Consider the following 19263-nt stretch of genomic DNA (forward strand, 5'->3'; position numbering starts at 1 on the left):
ATTCAGGGTTCCAGTGATCCTATAAGCATGGATATGCTTATAGCCAAATGCCCTAGGCTTTCTCCTTTATTTTTTATTAGAAGGATTTCTAATGTGGCTCTCTAAATCAGGGAGATGGCCTTTGATACCTTGGCTATGATGGCAAGTTTTATGTTTCAACTTGGAGAGACTGAAGTCATAGGGTCATGTTAACAGTTCTCCAAATCTTAGGTATACATTTGAGGGCCTTTTCTGCTTTCTGCTATTAGAGTGGTTCTGAATTTTCTTGTTTTAGCAAGAACCCCATTCTTTCAGAAGGCTGCTCTGTGGGGGCCTTCCTGGTGCCCTGTGTGTTGTTTTTCTACATGTGTAACTTTGATAATTTTGCTAACAAGAATGACATTCTCCCTCTCTGAAGCAATTTGAATTGTCAGAATTGTTATTTGTCCTAAAGACCCTGTGTCCTTGAGGAAGGCATAGCATTCTATTCTTCCATGAGGGAGTCCTGGGAAGGGCCCTTCCAGCCACTCTGCCTCCCGAGAGAGGGTGTCCACACTGGGTCAGTAGTTACACCTGGTCCTCTGCATTAAGAGGGCCTTTCAAGATTTGCAGGTAGCAGCAGAAACTCTCAAGATGCAACAAATACATCAATTCTGCTGAAGACGAGGATTTTCTTAAAGTTCAAGAACAGTAAACGCAGTTAACACTCAATAAATATCAAAACTCTCTACAACTTAAGAAAAAAATGTTTTAAGGTTTTTTTTCCCAAATGTACTTGGTGCCATACAAAATTAGTTTGCTAGGCCCAGTGGAACAAAGGTAAGAGAAGCTCATGTTTCTATTGGTTAAGGATATGGACCCTATGGGGCTCTGTAAGTTCTAGTAAATTCCAATTAAGCGAAGTGAATACATAAGGAACCCAAACTTTCTTCTTCCTTAATGAATATTGTTCTAAGTCTACTAGTAAGTAGATAAAGTAACCATTTCTTAAGTTTAGAGCCAGTATCCCTTGGAGATGACACAGAAGAATTCAGAAAGAGACTATGAAGGTCTAAAAAGAAATTTAAAAGATACAGATATACGGATTCAGTGCAATCTTACTGAAACCCTACTGGCTTTTTTTTTTTTTTCATAGAGAAGCTGATCTGAAAATATATATAGAATTACAACAGATCCATAATAGTCAAATAATCTTGGGAAAAAAAAAACAAAATAGGAAGACTCACGTTTTCCAATTTCAAAACTCACTAAAAATCTACAATAAACAAGGGTATAGCACTGAACAACAACAAAAAAGAAGATTTCAATATACTCTGTGCTCTACACATGAGGTCACCTGAACTCCCTGACAGGTTTAATGCATCCTCAATATCACCTGGTGAGTGAGTGTGACCAGTAGCAGTCTTCCCCTTCCCTTCCCCTCTTTCCTTCTGGACTTGAAGATATGCTGTGAGGCCAGAATGGAGAAGAGATATTTAGTGCTTTGGGTGCTGCATGGCAATGTCAAGACATGCTTTTTTCTTTTGTGGGAACCAAGGTGAAAAAGTAGGAAGGGTGAAGTAAATGTGGGGAGCCAAGGTACAAAATAAGACATATAAATTACAACATACGTAGTAATGGTAGAATCAGACCACTGAAAGCAATTCTCCTGCCTCAGCCTCCCGAGTAGCTGGGACTACAGGCGTGCGACCACCATGCCCAGCTAATTTTTGTATTTTTAGTAGAGAAGGGGTTTCGCCATGTTGGCCAGGATGGTCTCGATCTCTTGACCTTGTGATCCACCCACCTTGGCCTCCCAAAGTGCTGGGATTACAGGCTTGAGCCACCGCGCCCGGCCAATAAAATTAAATTTAAAAATACACACATAGATGAGGAACTTGCAGGGCTTCAGAGACAAAGACAGAGACAGATGAATATACAGTGTTCCAGGGTAAAGAACCAATGATACCACTAACTCCTGGGATTCTTGAACATGTTTAATCTCACTGAATCCCAGTTTCCCACCAGTAAAATGAAATGTTTGTACAAGTTGATTGCCAACATGCTTTCCTCTTCTAACATCCTATGATTTAAGGATTCTCTTTTGTTAAGTTTTTAAGGTGCACTAGCTTCAAGGCTCTTCTTGTTCAAAACAGATAAAAGCAGAGCATACCATATAAAGCATTTATATATGTGACAGTTTTCTTAGCAGGTGACTGTGTCCTCTATTTTGTCTCTGGTATTCAGCTAATTCAGTGAAACAGAGTCATTCTAATATATTTTTATACATCTTTGTATTTCCAGCCAATTGGAAGAAGATACACCACACCCATAATTTTGGTGGTGGAGTCTTTCTGTATGATAGAGGTCAGCACTGAGTATCCCAGAGTGCTTACCTTGAGGCCCCAGGTTTGACTCCCAGCATGTCCCAACTGTCTTTACTATTTCGAATTCTGCGAATGGCATCTGCTTGTTCTTTGGTGAAACTAGCACTGCTATTTGTAGTAGGGCGTTTCCCGCCATTTTCACATAAATCAACTATGGATACATAAAAGGTCTGCAAAAAGAAAACACATCCCAGTGTAGAAATGATTTGGTGAAAATAAGAATTCCTTTTAAGTATCAACTTAAGAGACTTTTAGTATATTCCAGCAACTCTTGGAAGTCGTGTATAAAGCAAATACATACTTTGGAAGATTTTTTTCTTTTATACTATTTAAATATAAATATATATATATTCATGTTTTAATACACAAAAAGTATAAGGAATGAAATTAAAGTGGCTAATAATCCTACTTTCAGATAACCACACTTGAAGTTAAAAAGTAATAGATGAGCTGGGCGTGGTGGCTCATGCCTCTAATCCCAGCATTTTGGGAAGGCAAGACAGGCAGATTGCTTGAGCTCAGGTGTTCCAGACCAGCCTGGGCAACATGGCAAAACCCCATTTCCACACACACACAAAATACAAAAACTAGCTGAGTGTGGTGGTGCATGCTTATAGTCCCAGCTACCCGGGAGGCTGAGGTGGGAGGATGGGTTGAGTCCAGGAAGCAGAGGTTGCAGAGAGCCCAGATCATGCCACTGTATTCCAGCCTGGGTGACAGAGACAGACCCCGTCTCAAAAACAAATCAACCAACCAAAACCACAAAAGTAATAGATGAACACTGTTAGAAAAATACAAATAGTAAAGAAAAGTGTAAAATGAAAACTGTGTCTCTCTGTGCCTCAAGTTCCTCTCCTGGAGGTGACCATTGTTAATTTTTTTTGAACATCCTTGCAGAAAAATTTACCATCATTATGCCAGTATACACACAGATCCATACTCTTTCAACATGTACCTAAAGGAGATCAGCTTAAACACATCTTAGCACCTTGCATTTTTTTCCACATAATAATACATCCTGGAATCTTTCTATAGCTACATATAGAGACTTTCTTTATTCTTTTAAATGACTGTTGAGTATTTTATTGTGTGGTTGTACCATAATTTATGTAACCAACATAAATTCTTGGACAAGTCAGTTGTTTCTAGTTTGTTTTTTTTTTTTTCCCCACTACAAACAGTGCTTTAGTAAATTTTTCTTTTGTGTATACATTTCCGTACACTTGTGGAGATACTGCTTTAGGATAAATTCCTAAATGCAGAACTGTTGAGCAAGAGTGTATGCACATTTTAATTTTTGAATCTGACAACTGTTGTCCAAAAAAAGCTGTACCAGTTTACATTCCCATCACTGTGTGTAAGAGAGAGTGCCTGTTTCTCCAATCCTCATGAACACTGGCCATTATCAAACATCTTAATTTTTGCCAATCTGATACACATCTAATATAGTTTGATTTGCATGTCTTTAATTGTAAGTGAAAGTGTGTATTTTTCCAAATGCTTATGGTCTTTTCTTTTTCTGCAAACTTCATATTCTTTGCCCATTTTTTTTTTTTTTTTCAGACAGAGTTTTGCTCTTGTTGCCTAGGCTGGAGTGCAATGACGCGATCTTGGCTCACTGCAACCTCCACCTCCTAGGTTCAAGCAATTCTCCTGCCTCAGCCTCATGAGTAGCTGGGATTACAGGCATGCATCACCACGCCTGGCTAATTTTGTATTTTTTTTTCAGGGTTTCTCCATGTTGGTCAGGCTGGTCTTGAACTCCCAATCTCAGGTGGTCCGCCTGCCTCCGCCTCCCAAAGTGGTGGGATTACAGGCATGAGCCACGGCACCCAGCCTCTTTGCCCACTTTTACAATTTTGTTTTTTCTTTTCTTTTTTTCTTTTTTGAGACAGAGTCTCACTCTGTTGCCTAGGCTGGAGTCTGGAGTGCACTGGTGCGATATTGGCTCACTGCAACCTCTGCCTCCCAAGCTGAAGCGATTCTTCTGCCTCAGCCTTCTGAGTAGCTGGGACTACAGGCATGTGCCACCACACCTGGCTAATTATTTGTATTTTTAGTAGAGACGGGGTTTCACTGTGTTAGCCAGGATGGTCTTGATTTCCTGACCTCGTGATCCGCCCGCCTCAACCTACCAAAGTGCTTACAGGCATGAGTCACTGTGCTTGGCCTGTTTTTTCTTTTTTTTTGAGACAGGGTCTACGTTGGCCAGGCTGGTCTCAAACCCCTGGGCTCAAGTGATCCTCCTGCCTCAGCCTCCTGAGCAGCTGGGATTATAGGTATGTGCCAATGCACCTGGCTATACTTTTCTGGTTTTTTAAGTGAAAGCTTTTTTGAACCTGCTCATGTTTCATCTTCTGCGTACTGTAATTATTATTGAATAATACTCATTTACCACACCATAGCTACTTTTAAATAGACATATTTCCTCTTCTCCTAATTTCTTTAAAAATCTTTTTCTCTTCTTTTTCAGATTCTTCTATAGTTCCTGTTACCTTCTAAAATTTTTATCTTTCTTTTCAACTCTTCTTTCTTATCTCTAGTAATAGCTAATCAACTTGGTAACCTAACAAGAAGCCTTGATGTTTGAAAAGGGGTGTCAAAGGAATACCACTAGAGACCAAGACACAAGAAGTATTAGCTTGGCTTTACTCTATTTTAATATTGCTCTCTCTAGTAACAGTATAAAAAACCAAGTTCCTTCCTGACACAAAATATCTATTAAATAGATAGGAAACAAAGAAAATATTTATTGAATTGAACCAGCAGGAAAGCACTACTTTTAAGTACTTACTTATAGAATAGTGTAATTATTCTCTTTCTATTAGCCTTTTTTTTTTAACAGACTAATTTATCCATTAGTTCTATCCAAGATGTATCTAAAAGGATAAAAGCCACATAAAAGGGATCACAGTTCATGGATGTTTGCTAGTGGTATGTATCAGTAAGGTTATTGTCTAGCCTATGAATTAACCTGAAGTATGAATACTCACAAATTTCTGAGGGCACAGGATTCCATTCACTATACACATGGTTGTAGAAGACAAGCCATGGTGTAAGTTACAGAATACTAGGATTGAGATCAAAGCCTGTTTAAATTTCATGTCTGAGTTCCAGCCATGACAGAGTAATGAATACTGGATTAGACCTCCTGCCATCAACTACGATTGAACTGAGAAGAAAACTGTTGGCAGTGGACAACAGCAAGTGCAAGACTGCTCCCTGAGAGGTAAGTCCCACAATCACCTGGCTGTCTACTTGGAGTCCATTTTCCTGACAACACCACAGAGAGCTAGAGTCTGAGCAGACACAAGTCTCACTGAGCCTTAGACTACCTCTAAGGCTCAGTGAGACTTGTGTCTGCTCAGACTCTAGCTCTAAGTCTCTCCTCTCCTTAGAGGCAGAGGTAGGAGTTTGAGGCTGCTGAGGTGGCTAGAATCTGCACAGCAGGCCACAGGAGAGGCGACAGCTGGGCAGAGCTGAGCACCAAGTCCATATGGGGGTCTCTCATAGGTCTGTAGTCAAAGGCTGGGCTATATATGCATAGAGTGAGATCACCCAAGGCTTACCAGATAACAGCTGGTACGGGGTTGAGAATAAAACCAATATCCTGAGGTCTAGTGGTGCCAGAGGAAGAGCTATCTGAGAACGTTAGGGTTTAGTCTTGTCAGAGTGGAGATACTGCCTTAACCCCTCATTGATAGCCCTACCATCTACTGAGGCAACACAGAAAGGCTGTGCCTTAAAAGTTATAGACTCATCCTAACAAAACCTAAAACCAAGAGCTGACAAGATCCGGAAAAGAGGCAGAATTTGGAAGCTGAGTCCTGCCAAATTAGAATGGCTTGGGAAACACTTTGGGCTTCCTTCAAATCCTTGCTATTAAGGCAAAAAAACAAGCCAACACAAATTCACTTTAATTTGTCAATAATTGAACTGCCTCCCGAGGAATCAAAAATCAACATTCAACCTTCTTCAATCAAGAATCAACAGTCTTCTGAGGAAGATAAAAGAATCTATAGTCTCTACAATGTATATTATCCACAATGCCTTGTGTTCAATCAAAAACCACTGCTCATACAAAAAAAACATGAAAATGTGATCCATAGGGAAAAAAGTAGTAAATAGAAACTGAACCCAAGATGGTTCAAATGTTGGACTTAGCAAAGATAGTAAAACAGCTATTATAAATATTTCAAAGAGGTAAAGGAAAATACATTCAAAGAATTAAAAGAAAATATACTCTTAATGAGTGAGCAGATAATTTAATAGAGAACTGGGAACTGTATTGGGAACCAAATGCAAACTCTAGAGCTGTAAAGGACTGAACTGAAAACTTCCCTTGGTGAGTTTAACAGTAGATTGTCAGTGGTGAAGTCAAATCAAGAGAGATTATGCAATCTGAAAAATGCAGAAAAAAATGGAAGAAAAATAAATATAGCCTCAGGGACTCTGGGACAAAATCAAATGGTCTAATATACATGTAATTGGAGCCCAAGAAGGTAAAGAGAGTCAGAATGTGGCCAAAAAACAAACAAACAAACAAATAAAAAACCTAAAGAAATAATGGTAAAACAAAAACCAAACAAAAAAATTCCCAAATTTGATGAAAAACACCTAACTACCAATCTTAGAAACTCAGTAAATTCCAAATAGAATAAATATGAAGAGAACCACATCTTGGCATATCATAGTCTAACTGCTGAAAACCAAAGAAAAGAGAAACTATCGAAAGCAGCCAGGGGGATAAAGGAGCACATTAGGTACAGAAATTAGTAAGAGTCAGAATAAGTGCTGACATCTCATGAGATACAATGGAGGCCAGAAGAGAATGGACCAGCATCTTTAAAGTGCTGAAAGAAATTTCATTTCTAACCATTATGTCCCTTGGATGAATCACATTACTACCCTTAAATGCTGTCATATATGAAATGATAACAACACCTGTCACACATTGTTTTCATAAGTCTGCATGAGACGAAATGTGTAAACTTCTCCAGAATGGTGAAGTACTATTCAAATGGTTAGGTATCACTATTGTACACATATAGGTACAAACTCACATAGCTCTATGTACTCAAAAGAATAGAAAGCATGGCATACCAGCATCAACTTGATTTGATCTTGAAATAGAAACTACTTTTGGCCAATTCAGCCTGTCAGCCAAGGAAGAAATCTGTCTTCTAGTAGGAGGAGTGACATCTTGTGAGAAGGAAATTCAGCATAAAAGATTAAGTACAATCCCACTCAATAATTAAGAACAACTCTTTATAGTGTAACTACATTATTTGAAATGCTAAAAATTCCCAAAATATCAGATATATTCATAAGAAGAAAAATACATTATTCATACTACCACTTACTTCCAAAAGTGTCTATAATTAAGGGCTGACTTTGTAAGTTATTGTTTTAAACAGCCTATTTCCCTTAAAATTACTCAAGATGAGGTTTTTTAAAGTGGCCATCTATTCAGGTTGCAACATGAGCGCCTCCATTTCCTGCTTGATTGGTGAGGCCTTATTTTTATGTGTGATTAGCTGGAGTCTATACTGAGAGTCTCCTGTTCTCTAACTGCACCCCTGTGGGACAATATAGGATTATATTAGCTGTAGCAAGGCAATTTTGCCACAGTAATGCTTCTATTTGATTATGCATACAAATGTAATACCATTAGCCAAAGGTGGCTTTGCAGAAAATCTCTGTCCTGCTTAAGCGGTGTATAATTGTTGTTAAACTTGATGATCTTCAGAATCACCTGGAGAATTTTTTTAAAATATAGATTCCTGGGCTCCATAGCAACATAAGTTTCCAGCAGATCTGGAGCCCAGAAGTATGTATTTTGAAGAATCTCCTCAGGTAATTCTCATGATCAGCTAAGTCTCATCCAAAATAGAGAGCAGACAGATAGCTTCTTTGAAAAAAAGAGCTTATTTTAACGAGAAATTCCTGTTACTTTTTTGCTTCCTATAATTTAAATTAAAAATTGGCACAGTTGGCCTTGACACAAACCTTAAAACAACAAAATGCTAGGTTACCTGGAACATCTCATTAATGCCTTCTCCAGTTTGTGCTGAAGTTTCAAAGTACAGGAACCCTTTGCTTTCAGCCCAAAGACGTCCTTCACTTTCATCTATACAGCGGTGTTTGGTACAGTCAATCTGAAATGTGGGGGCAGGCAGAGAGAAGATGACAACCTTGTCCTACTAGAATGGACCCAGTGTGGTCTTTTTCAATCCTTTACTAAGGCAAAGCTATTCTTAGCAAATGCCTGTACTAGTGTGTAAAATTACCAGGACCTAAAGAGACAGAAACAAATTCTAATATTGAATGTAGACTGATATTCTATAGCAGTAGGACTAGTGCCTGTTGCTGCAATGCCCCACCTGACCCCTTGGGAAAACAGCTGTTACTCAGTTCTGTGAAAGTTGGCTTCATGATATCTGCCATACCTTTGGGGCCATAGTCTGCTTTTCATACCTTTCCCCAGTCCACATCACCTAATTAATGCCCCTCCTCCAATCAGGTCAAAGTGTGATTACCCATGGCTCCTGCTCAGTCACCAACATCCTTCCCCAAGTATGGCACCAGAAAAAAAAAGTATACAAATCTTGATAGAGCAGGTTTTAGGTTGCTGTGTTGTTTTGTTTTTGTCTTAGGGACATTATGTTTTGAAAGGTTATTGATTCCCATATTACACAATAAGGAATTTTTCTTTTCTTTTCTTTTTTTTTTTTTGAGATGGAGTTTCGCTCTTGTTACCCAGGCTGGAGTGCAATGGCGCGATCTCGGCTCACCGCAACCTCGCCTCCTGGGTTCAGGCAATTCTCCTGCCTCAGCCTCCTGAGTAGCTGGGATTACAGGCATGCACCACCATGCCCAGCTAATTTTTTGTATTTTTAGTAGAGACGGGGTTTCACCATGTTGACCAGGATGGTCTCGATCTCTTGACCTCGTGATCCACCCGCCTTGGCCTCCCAAAGTGCTGGGATTACAGGAGTAAGCCACTGGGCCCGCCCAGGAATTTTTCTTTTTATTTGCTCCCCAACACTCAAAGCTCCACTCTTCCCCTAGAAACCTGAACACACCATTTCCAAAGGGGTTACCTTGTTGGCACAAACTACAAATATAATATTTTCCATGTTTCCATGAGGTCCAAGCTCTTGCTTCATTTCTGCCAGCCATGCATCAAGGGCATCAAAGGAATCTTTCTGCCCAACATCATAGACCAGTATCACACCCTGTGTGTCCTTGTAAAACTCATTTCGAACCTTCAAATAAAAGGACAGATGCACAAAATGTAGTTTTTGTGATGTTATAAGACTATATCTCATAGTCATTAACCTGGCAAAATGTGTTCTTTTGTGTATTTATAGTGTTTGCTATTGTATCGCAGTTTCTACTGGTCTCTAGAAGTTTTTTTTAATAGAATCAAAGTAATGTCATTCTAAAAAGTTATTAGTACAGAAGGACTTATAATGGAAAACAACAGACTCCTGCCCCACTCCGCCCCACCTCCAGTTCCACTCCCCAGAGGCAATTGGTCTTTAACTATTAGTAGACCTTAAAAGAATACCAATTATATAAAGTTCTTCTTAGGAAGAATTAGGAAGATGAGTGAGCAATGCAAAAGAACTTAAGGCAAAAATGAGATAAGCATTAGCAATGGCTAGAGCCATTTATAAATCACATCCCAAAGCCGGCTTCCCCCAGGGTGCGAGGCAGAGCTTCCCTGACTCTCGGGTCTGCACACCAGCTTTAGAACTCCAAACTCAGAGCCTCAGTGTAATACAATGGAAAAGGGCACAGGCTCTGGAGTCAGACAGATCTGGGTTCACACTTACTTACTAGTTGTATGATCTTGGGGAAGTCACTTAACCTCTCTGCGTCTCAGTTTCCTCATCTGTAAAATGGGGATAATACTACTTACTTCACAGGGTTATTATGAGGGTTAAATGAGATAATGCAGGCAAAGTACTTAGCATGGTGCCTGAAAAACAATGTCTATTTAACACCTTCTCCTTCCTTCCTGGCATCCATTCTCTGATTATCCTTTGATGCTTCATTAGAAATGGCAGCTTGCCTCTGGGGCATGGCTCCAAATCTGGGAAGAGGCAGCATGAAGTATGGGGCATACTCAAGCATTAGGGCCAGAGAGAGGTTGGGTGGGTGAGGAGCAGCATTGACAGACGGGGATTCTGGGACAAAGTTCCAGAAAGAACCTTGACAAAAGCCATATATTATATGTTCTTTTCACAAAATTCCCAAATGTACTCAGACCCACACAGGCTATGTAGTAAGAAATGAAAACATGTTATACACATCAAGTAGGGTTTCTGGGCATAGGCAGATACCCGGACCAAGGATTTAGTGCTCCTATTTGTTTATAGAAATCTAAGAAACTATCCCCGAAAGGTAAACCCAACCAAATCAGAAAGAACTGAAGATGATGAAGCCCACCAGTCCTTTCCCTCAGTACTCGTGGTCCTTGGCCCTTCTATAGCAGTTAACAATGGACTCTCTCTTCTTTCCTAAAACTCCCGCTGCCTTGGCTCCTGTACATCATATTCCCTAGGCTCTTACATTCTCTTTCACCAACTCCTTTCTCTCTGTTGCTCCTACTCCAGCCCACCAACAAAATGTCCTGTGCCCTCTTCCTTTCTTTTTGAATCCTTCCTCTTAAATCAATATGAACCACTTGTACAGTTTCAACCATGAGAATCTCCAAGATGAGCCCTCTCCTCTGAGTTTCCAGACCTGCATTTCTAATTAGCACCAGATTCTTCCAGCTGAATGTCCTGTTGGAATCTCAAATTTAATATGCACAACACGAAACCCTTCAACTTCTTTCTTCTTAAACTATTCTCCAAAGTTCTAACTCTCTCAAATGATGTTAAAAGTTTCTGATCAGTCCTCCACCAACCTTTCCAGTCTTATCCTCCCACTATCCTCTGACCTTCAAACTGGGTGATCTCTCATTCCCCAAACCTGTCCCATGCCTTCCTAACTCCATCTGGAAACAGACACCTCTTTATCTTTAATCATTCAAGCCCTGGCTATAATGCTGTATCTTTCATGCAGTTTTCTCTGCCCTATTCCTCACCATCCAGCCCCCATTCCTGCCAAACAGAATGTAATCTCTATGTCCCCTGTACCATACTGTTTTGTACTTCTAATAGTGCTATCACTTCCTGCCCAGTTTTGCAGTTTGTAGCATATCCAGCTGTCTTCCCTCCTACGCTAGAAGAAACATGAAGACATGCATCTTGATGCATCTACCCTTGTGTCACTCACAAGGCCTAGCTGATACAGGCACATCTCAGTTTATTGCACGGTATGTAGATATTTATTGCACTTATGCAAGGCACACAGGCACACCTCACTTTATTGCAAGGTATGTAGATATTGTGTTTTTTATAAAGCGAAAATTTGTGGCAACCCTAAGTCAAGCAAATCTATCGCTGACATTTTTCCACAGTGTGTGTTCACTTTATGTCTCTGTGTCACATTTTGGTAACACTTAAAACACTTCAAACTTTTCATCATTGTTTTATCTGTTATGATGATCTCTGATCAGTGATATCTGTTTCTATTTTAAGTGTCTTGGGGTACCATGAACATATAAGCTCATTTAAGAAGGCAAACCTAATAAATGTAGTATATATTCTGACTGTTCCATTGAATGGCTATTGCCCCATCTCTCTCACACTCCTTGGGCTTTCCTATTCTCTGAGACAAAACAATATTGAAAGTAGGCCAGCTGTGTGCAGTGGCTCACGCCTATAATCCCAGCACTTTGGGAGGCTGAGGCGGGCGGATCACAAGTCAGGAGTTTGAGACCAGTCTGGCCAACATGGTGAAACCCCGTCTATACTAAAAATACAAAAATTAGCCGGGCATGGTGGCACATGCCTGTAATAACAGCTACTTGGGAAGCTAAGGAAGGAGATTCGCTTGAACCTGGGAGGTGGAGGTTGCAGTGAGCTGAAATCGTGCCACTGCATTCTGGCCTGGGTGACAGAGTGAAACTCTGTCTCAAAAAAAAGAAAGTAGGCCAATTAATAACCTTACAATGGCCTCTAAGTGTTCAAGTAAAAAGGAAGAGTCACATATCTCTCATTTTAAATCAAAACCTTGAAATGATTAAGCTTAGTAAGGAAGGCATTTCGAAAACTGAAATAGGCCAAAATCTGGGCCTTTTGTACTAAACAGCTAGCCAAGTTATGAATGCAAAGGAAAACTTCTTGAATGAAATTACAAGTGCTACTGTGGTAAACACATGAATGATAAGAAAGTGAAGGAACACATTGCTGACATGGGGAAAGTGTTTGTGGTCTGGATAGAAGTCTAAATCAGCCACAACCTTCTCGTAAGCCAAAGCCTAATCCAGAGCAGGTCCCTAACTCTCTTCATTTCCATGAAGGCTGAGAGAGATGAGGAAGCTACAGAGGAAAAGTTGGAAGCTAGCAGTGCTTGGTTCATGAGGTTTAAGGAAAGAAGCCATCTTCGTAACATAAAAGTGCAACATGGAGCAGCAAGTGCTGATGTAGTGCTGCAAGTTATTCAAAATATCTAGCTAAGATCATTGATGAAGGTGGCTAATCTAAGCAATAGATTTTCAATGTAGATGAAACAGCCTTAGAATAGATAGATCTAATGGAAGATGGTATCTAGGACTTTCAAGGCTAGAGAGGAAAAGTCAATGCCTGGCTTCAAAAGCTTCAAAGGACAGGCTGACTTTCTTGTTACAGGCTAGCAGAGCTGATGACTTTTCGGTTGAAGACAACGCTCATTTGCCATAATGAAAATCCTAGGGCCCTTAAGAGTTATGATAAATCTACTCTTCCTGTGCTCTATAAATGGCACAGCAAGGTCTGGATGACAGCGCATCTGTTTTAGCATAGTTTACTGAATATTTTAAGCCCACTGTTGAGACCTGCTACTCAGAATAAAGATTCCTTTCAAAATATTACTGCTCATTCACAATGCACCTAGTTACCCGAGTTCTGATGGAGATGTATAAGGAGATTAAAGCTGTTTTTATTATGCCTGCTAACACAACATCCATTCTGCAGTCCATGGATTAAGAAATAATTTTGACTCTCAAATCTTACCATTTAAGAAATACATTTTGCAAGGCTATAGCTGCTATAGTGATTACTCTAGGCAAAGTAAATTGAAAACCTTCTGGAAAGCATTCTAGATGCCATTAAGAACATTCATGATTCAGGGGAGAGGTCAAAGTATTAACCGAGTTTGGCAGTTGATTCCAACCCTTGCAGATAACTCTGGGGGAGTTTAAGACATCAGTGGAGGAAGTAACTGCAGATGTGACAGAAATAGGAAGAGAACTAAAATAAGAAGTGGGGCCTGAAGATGTGACTGAATTGCTGCAATCTCACAATAAAAAATAAATAAGGAGTTGCCTCTTATCAATGAGCAAAGAAAGTGGTTTCTTGAGATAGAATCTACTCCTCGTGAAGATGCTATGAACATTGTTGAAATGAGAACCAAGAATGTAGAATATTACATAAACTTAGTTGATAAAGAGCAGCAGAGTTTAACTGGATTGACTCCAATTTTGAATGAAGTTCTAATGTGGGTGAAAATGCTGTCAAATAGCATTGCATGCTACAGAGAAATCTTTCATGAAAGGAAGGGTCAATCAGTGTTGCAAAATTTATTGTTGTATTATTTTAAGAAACTGCCACATCAACCACCACCCTGCAGTCAGCAGCCATCATCACTGAGGCAGCCTCTGATCATAATGGAATCAAACTAGAAATCAGTAACAGAAGGATAACAGGAAGATCTCCTAACACTTGGAAACTAAACAGCATAATTTTTTCTTTCTTTCTTTTTTGTGTTTTTTAAAATTGTTTTTGAATAGCACACTTTGTTTTTGAGATGGAGTTTTACTCTGTCACCCAGGCTGGAGTGAAGTGGCGTGATTTTGGCTCCCTGCAACCTCTGCCTCCTGGGTTCAAGCGATTCTTCTGCCTCAGCCTCTGGAGTAGCTGGGATTACAGGCATTCACCATGATGCCCAGCTAATTTTTGTATTTGTAGTAGAGATGGGGTTTCACCATGTTGGCTAGGCTGGTCTCAAACTCCTGACCTCAGGTAATCCACCCTCCTCAGCCTCCCAAAGTGCTGGGACTACAGGCGTGAGCCACCGCGCCTGGCCTGAATAACACACTTCTAAGTAACTCATGAGTCAAACAGAAAGTCTCAAGGGAAGTTAAAGAAATACATTGAAGCCGGGCATGGTGGCTCACGCCTGTAATCTCAGCACTTTGGGAGGCTGAAGTGGGTGGATCATGAGGTCAAGAAATCGAGACAATTCCTGGTCAACATGGTGAAACCCCATGTCTACTAAAAATACAAAAATTAGCTGGGCATGGTGGCGCAAGCCTGTAGTCCCAGCTACTCGGGAGGCTGAGACAGAAGAATTGCTTGAACCCAGGAGGCGGAGGTTGTGGTGAGCCAAGATTGCGTCATTGCACTCCAGCCTGGGTAACAAGAGCGAAACGCTGTCTCAAAAAAAAAAAAAAAAGAAAAGAAAAGAAATACATTGAACTGAGAGAAAATGAAAATACAACATCTCAGAATTTGTGGGACACAATTAAAGCTGTGCTGAGAGGGAAATCTGTAGCATTAAATGAATTTATTAGAAAAGAAAAAAGTCTCAAATCAATCATCTAAGCTCCCACCTCAAGAATCTAAAACAAAACGAGCAAAATTAGCCTAAAGCAAGCAGAGAAAAGGAAATGATAAAGATAAGAGCAGAAGTAAAATGGCCAAACAAAAAAGAACAAAAAACCTCCTTGGGAAAAATGAAAAAGCCCAAGGAAGGAAAAACAGAAAAGAATGGTCATGAGATTCATTTGGGGATTACTTAGGGGTGATAAGCAGATGAAAGTAAACCAAGTGGTTGCTTTAGCTTCTTCTCTGCAAAGAGTGCACATGACTAGGCATGAACAGGAACGATCACTGCAGTATCCTAATGTGAAATAAGTCACATCACTGAGTTCTTAAGTCCAAGCATAAATGTAATTATTTTTTCACATTTTAGGCTAATGTATGAGGTAAAAAGCAAAAGTCCTCTGAAAGTCAAAATGTTTTATCAAAATGTCTGAAATATTAGCAATGAAAGTTCCTACTGCTATTTAACGGGATAACCTAAAAGATTAACAGGTGTCTATTAACTTAAGACTCTGAAGGCAAGCCACGATCAAGCTAAATTTATCTAATTTTACACATGATTTCAATATTGGTTGTTTCAGATAATTCTGGATCTTTCCCAAACCACTAACAATACTGGATATAGGTTTTGTTAAAAAGGCTTTCTTACCTCATAGAAGAAGGGATGTCCAGCCATATCAAAGATGTTAACTTTGATTTCTCTGTCTCTGACGTGTACCCTGAAATGTTCAAATGAAAATAATCCCAAAGAAGGTCATGGTTTCTCCATTTACCTTAATATCATTTATAAATTTTAAAGGGTATGTGCATGCAATTTAAGAAGCTTTCTTAGTGCCTCTTCTTGATTCCAGATCATCTTTACAACAGTAGTCAGCAACCTGACAGATGATCCTGCCTTCTTATCTCAAGAACACTGAACCCACATGGAGTAGGCATTCTTAATTATGTCACCTTCACCTTCACCTCTAGATTCTTTGGTCCACAGCTCCCAACCAACAAAGGGTAATTATTACTATGGTATTAAGAAAAATTGATTTGGGATAAATAGGAGCAAGATGAAGGAAAATGAAAAGTTTTATTTCACTTAGTAAGAGACATCTTAATTACCACTGGTTATATTTGGTTACCATACAGTAGAATAACAAAGATGTATATTAATGATGTCTATTTAATTTTCTTGTGATCTTTATTTGAGCAAGGGCAATAGTGACTTTGTTTTCAGAAATTTGGAAATAAAGGATATAACCACTCATATTAGAAGTAACTACTGTTAACATCATAGCGTATTTGTTTTTAGTCTTTTTTTTCCATGAAAAATCACCATTGAAAAATGATAAAGGAAAAAAAAAAGAAAAATGATAAAGGAACATTAGAATTCAAACACTAAAGAAAAACACAAAGATGAATGCTTAAAAGTTATTCCAGGCCAACAGGTAGGGAGAGAGACGTAGTGAAATGACCCGTCTAGACTCCCTCCCTGATTCCAGCCATCTCTGAGGCCCAGCTGCATCCTTCTCACTAGATTTTGTGACTTGATTGATATCCTTTTTCTTTTATTTTGCTTAAGTTGGTTTGAAATAGGTTTCTGTCAATTATATCCTCCTGACTCATCATGGGACAAACATCTCTTCCAAAAAAATTTCTGGCAGAAAAAGAATAGTCTGTTGAATATACCATGGTCCCATGGCATAATATGGTAATTCTCACATCTTAGATAAATAAACTAGCTACTTACATGAATTCAGAACAAAACGACCTTAAATAGGATGTCCTATTCTGTCACTGATGAAATTCTATGCTTTGAAGTAGGAAAGAGGAAAATAAAACTAGAAAGGTGAATTTTATTTTTATTTGTTTATTTTATTGAGATGGAGTCTCACTCTGTTGCCCAGGCCAGAGTGCAGTGGCATAATCTTGGCTCATTGCAACCTCCACCTCCCGGGTTCAAGTGATTCTCCCACCTCAGCTTCCCAAGTAGTTGGGATTACAAACACCTGCCACCACGCCTGGCTAATTTTTATATTTTTAGTAGAGACGAGGTTTCACCATGTTGGCCAGGCTGGTCTCGAACTCCTGGCCTCAAGTGACCTGCCCACCTTGGCCTCCCAAAGTGCTAGGATTACAGGTGTGAGCCACTATTCCCGGCCAGAAATGCGAATTTCAAATGAAAAGCTTCATACATTTCACCGCCAAGAGTTACAATTTTCATTCTTTAAGGAAAATTTACAGAAATACCCCCTGCTGCTGTTAGTTGAAAAATGGTGCTATAAGAACATTACACAGAACTCTTGAGTTTTACTTTACCATTTACTGAGGCCACTATAAAAACTCATGGAGGATACATCTAAACTTGACTCCACTCTTCACCTAATCGACATTCTGCTAGCTATACATCACAACTTTAGTCTACCTTCTTGAATACCACCCTCATAGTCTAATCTGGCAAACTTCCTCTTTAAATGTAGCTATCTTACCTAACAATAAATATTTGTTGAGTACCTATTGGGTATAAGCACTATGCCAGGCACAGGGAGTTTATAATCTAGAAGGAGACATTAAACATATACAAATAATAACTATACAAGGCAATTTATGGTAAGTATCATAAATAGCATAAACAATGTTATGATTTCTGTCATTTGCAACCAAAAAGAGTCCTGACCAATAAAGGGCATGTTTAGAAGACCTTATGGGAACAGGAGAATTTTTATATCTTGAAGAAATTGGCAGGGGTACTCCAAGCAGACAGAGTGAATAATGGCACTAAGGTAAAAGTATGAGGGTAACAGTTCAGTGTGGATGGAAAGTAAAGTGTATAACAGAAAGAGAAAATGGGGAAGGCCAGAGTGAGGCTAAGATAGTGAATGCCTGAAATTTCATGTTTAGGAAGTGTGCCATCTACCCCAATTCTACTCTATGGCTATTTCCTGCTAATTTAATCCAGCTCTTCAAGCTCAACCCCCTCCTGACTCATCTCCAGGTAAATCCCCAATTAGATCCAACTTTACTCTTTCCAGACCATTTTTGTTGGATTCTAATAGCTATGAAGATCATAAGCCAATAAGAAAAGTTCTCTGGTAGAAATTTTTCCACATAATATTTATAGACTTTTTAGAGAGAATATTTCAAAATGCTCTAAAAACACACCTGCTGAAAGGACCTGTTAATATAGAAACATGTTTCCTAGAAAGTTACACCTGCTAGTTAGGTTTTGTGTTGATATGTTCATCGTTGCAGCCTACACCTAACACAAGGCCTGGCGAATAGGGTGTGCTCAATACCAGTATGTGGGCTGAATGAATGATGTGATCACTAGATACCTGTAAAAGCCTCCTATTCCCATCTTTCCCAACTTATCTTCAAAGTCTCTGTTTCAAGATTACCTGCACAAGGGCACTGATGCAAAGAGAGATCATTTTAGAAAGTTCTGAACTTCTATGTAATTTACAAACCCAGGGAAACAATATACTTACTTTGTGACTCCATAGTCAATTCCAATTGTTGCCAGGTATTTAGACACGAATCTTTTCTCACAGTATCGCTTTATAATACAGCTCTAAAAAGGTAAATATACAGGCATTTAGTAAATATACACTGAGAACACACAGAAAATAAGTATATTTCTTCATTATGGTTCCTTCATTCATCACTATGAAAAAGCACTTTCAAAAGACAAAAAATGGCTGGGCTCAGTGGCTCAGGCCTGTAATCTCAGCAGTTTGGGAGGCCAAGGCAGGTGGATCACCTGAGATTAGGAGTTTGAGATTAGCCTGGCCAACATGATGAAACCCTGTCTCTACAAAAATACAAAAATTAGCCAGGAATGGTGGTGGGCAGCTGTAATCCCAGCTACTCGGGAGGCTTAGGCAGGCGAATCGTGTGAACCCAGGAGGCGGAGGTTGTGGTGAGCCGAGATTGCTGCCATTGCACTATAGCCCAGGTGACAAGAGTAAAACTCTGTTTAAAAAAAAAAAAGACAAAACTATAAAATAACTGAAACAATTATTAAAAGATTTGAAGAAAAATTATTTTTAAATTCTTCCCTTATTACTAAATATGTATATGTTTTCAGTTGAGTTCTCAATCTTGTGCTCTTTTCTTTTGAAGATCTCTTTTATTCTTATCCTTTCAATGACAACACCAAAATACCTGTCTAGCTTTGACCTCACTGCCAAGACCAGATCTACGTCTCCAAATATCTATTAAATTCATTCTTT

General features: G+C 39.3%; 1 protein-coding gene across 3 annotated transcripts in view; it reads right to left on the reverse strand.

Annotated features, from left to right (window-relative positions):
- The window catches only part of DNAJC27 (DnaJ heat shock protein family (Hsp40) member C27), a 40152-nt gene that overhangs the window by 16756 nt on the left and 4133 nt on the right, over window positions 1-19263 (reverse strand). For all 3 annotated transcript variants that reach the window (XR_010337894.1, XM_012453312.3, XM_012453311.3), the window contains exons 2-6: window positions 18520-18602; window positions 15696-15765; window positions 9449-9613; window positions 8381-8503; window positions 2355-2515 (exon numbers count right to left, since the gene is read on the reverse strand). Coding sequence is in view for 2 of the 3 variants with exons in the window: in XM_012453312.3 (XP_012308735.1) it covers window positions 2355-2515; window positions 8381-8503; window positions 9449-9613; window positions 15696-15765; window positions 18520-18602 (602 nt within the window). In the remaining variant the exon portion in view is untranslated. The remainder of the gene's footprint in view (window positions 1-2354; window positions 2516-8380; window positions 8504-9448; window positions 9614-15695; window positions 15766-18519; window positions 18603-19263) is intronic.

This window comes from Aotus nancymaae, unplaced genomic scaffold (assembly GCF_030222135.1).
Source record: "Aotus nancymaae isolate 86718 unplaced genomic scaffold, 86718_ANA_hifiasm-v0.15.2.pri h1tg000057l, whole genome shotgun sequence".
Classification (NCBI taxonomy): Eukaryota; Metazoa; Chordata; class Mammalia; order Primates; family Aotidae; genus Aotus; species Aotus nancymaae.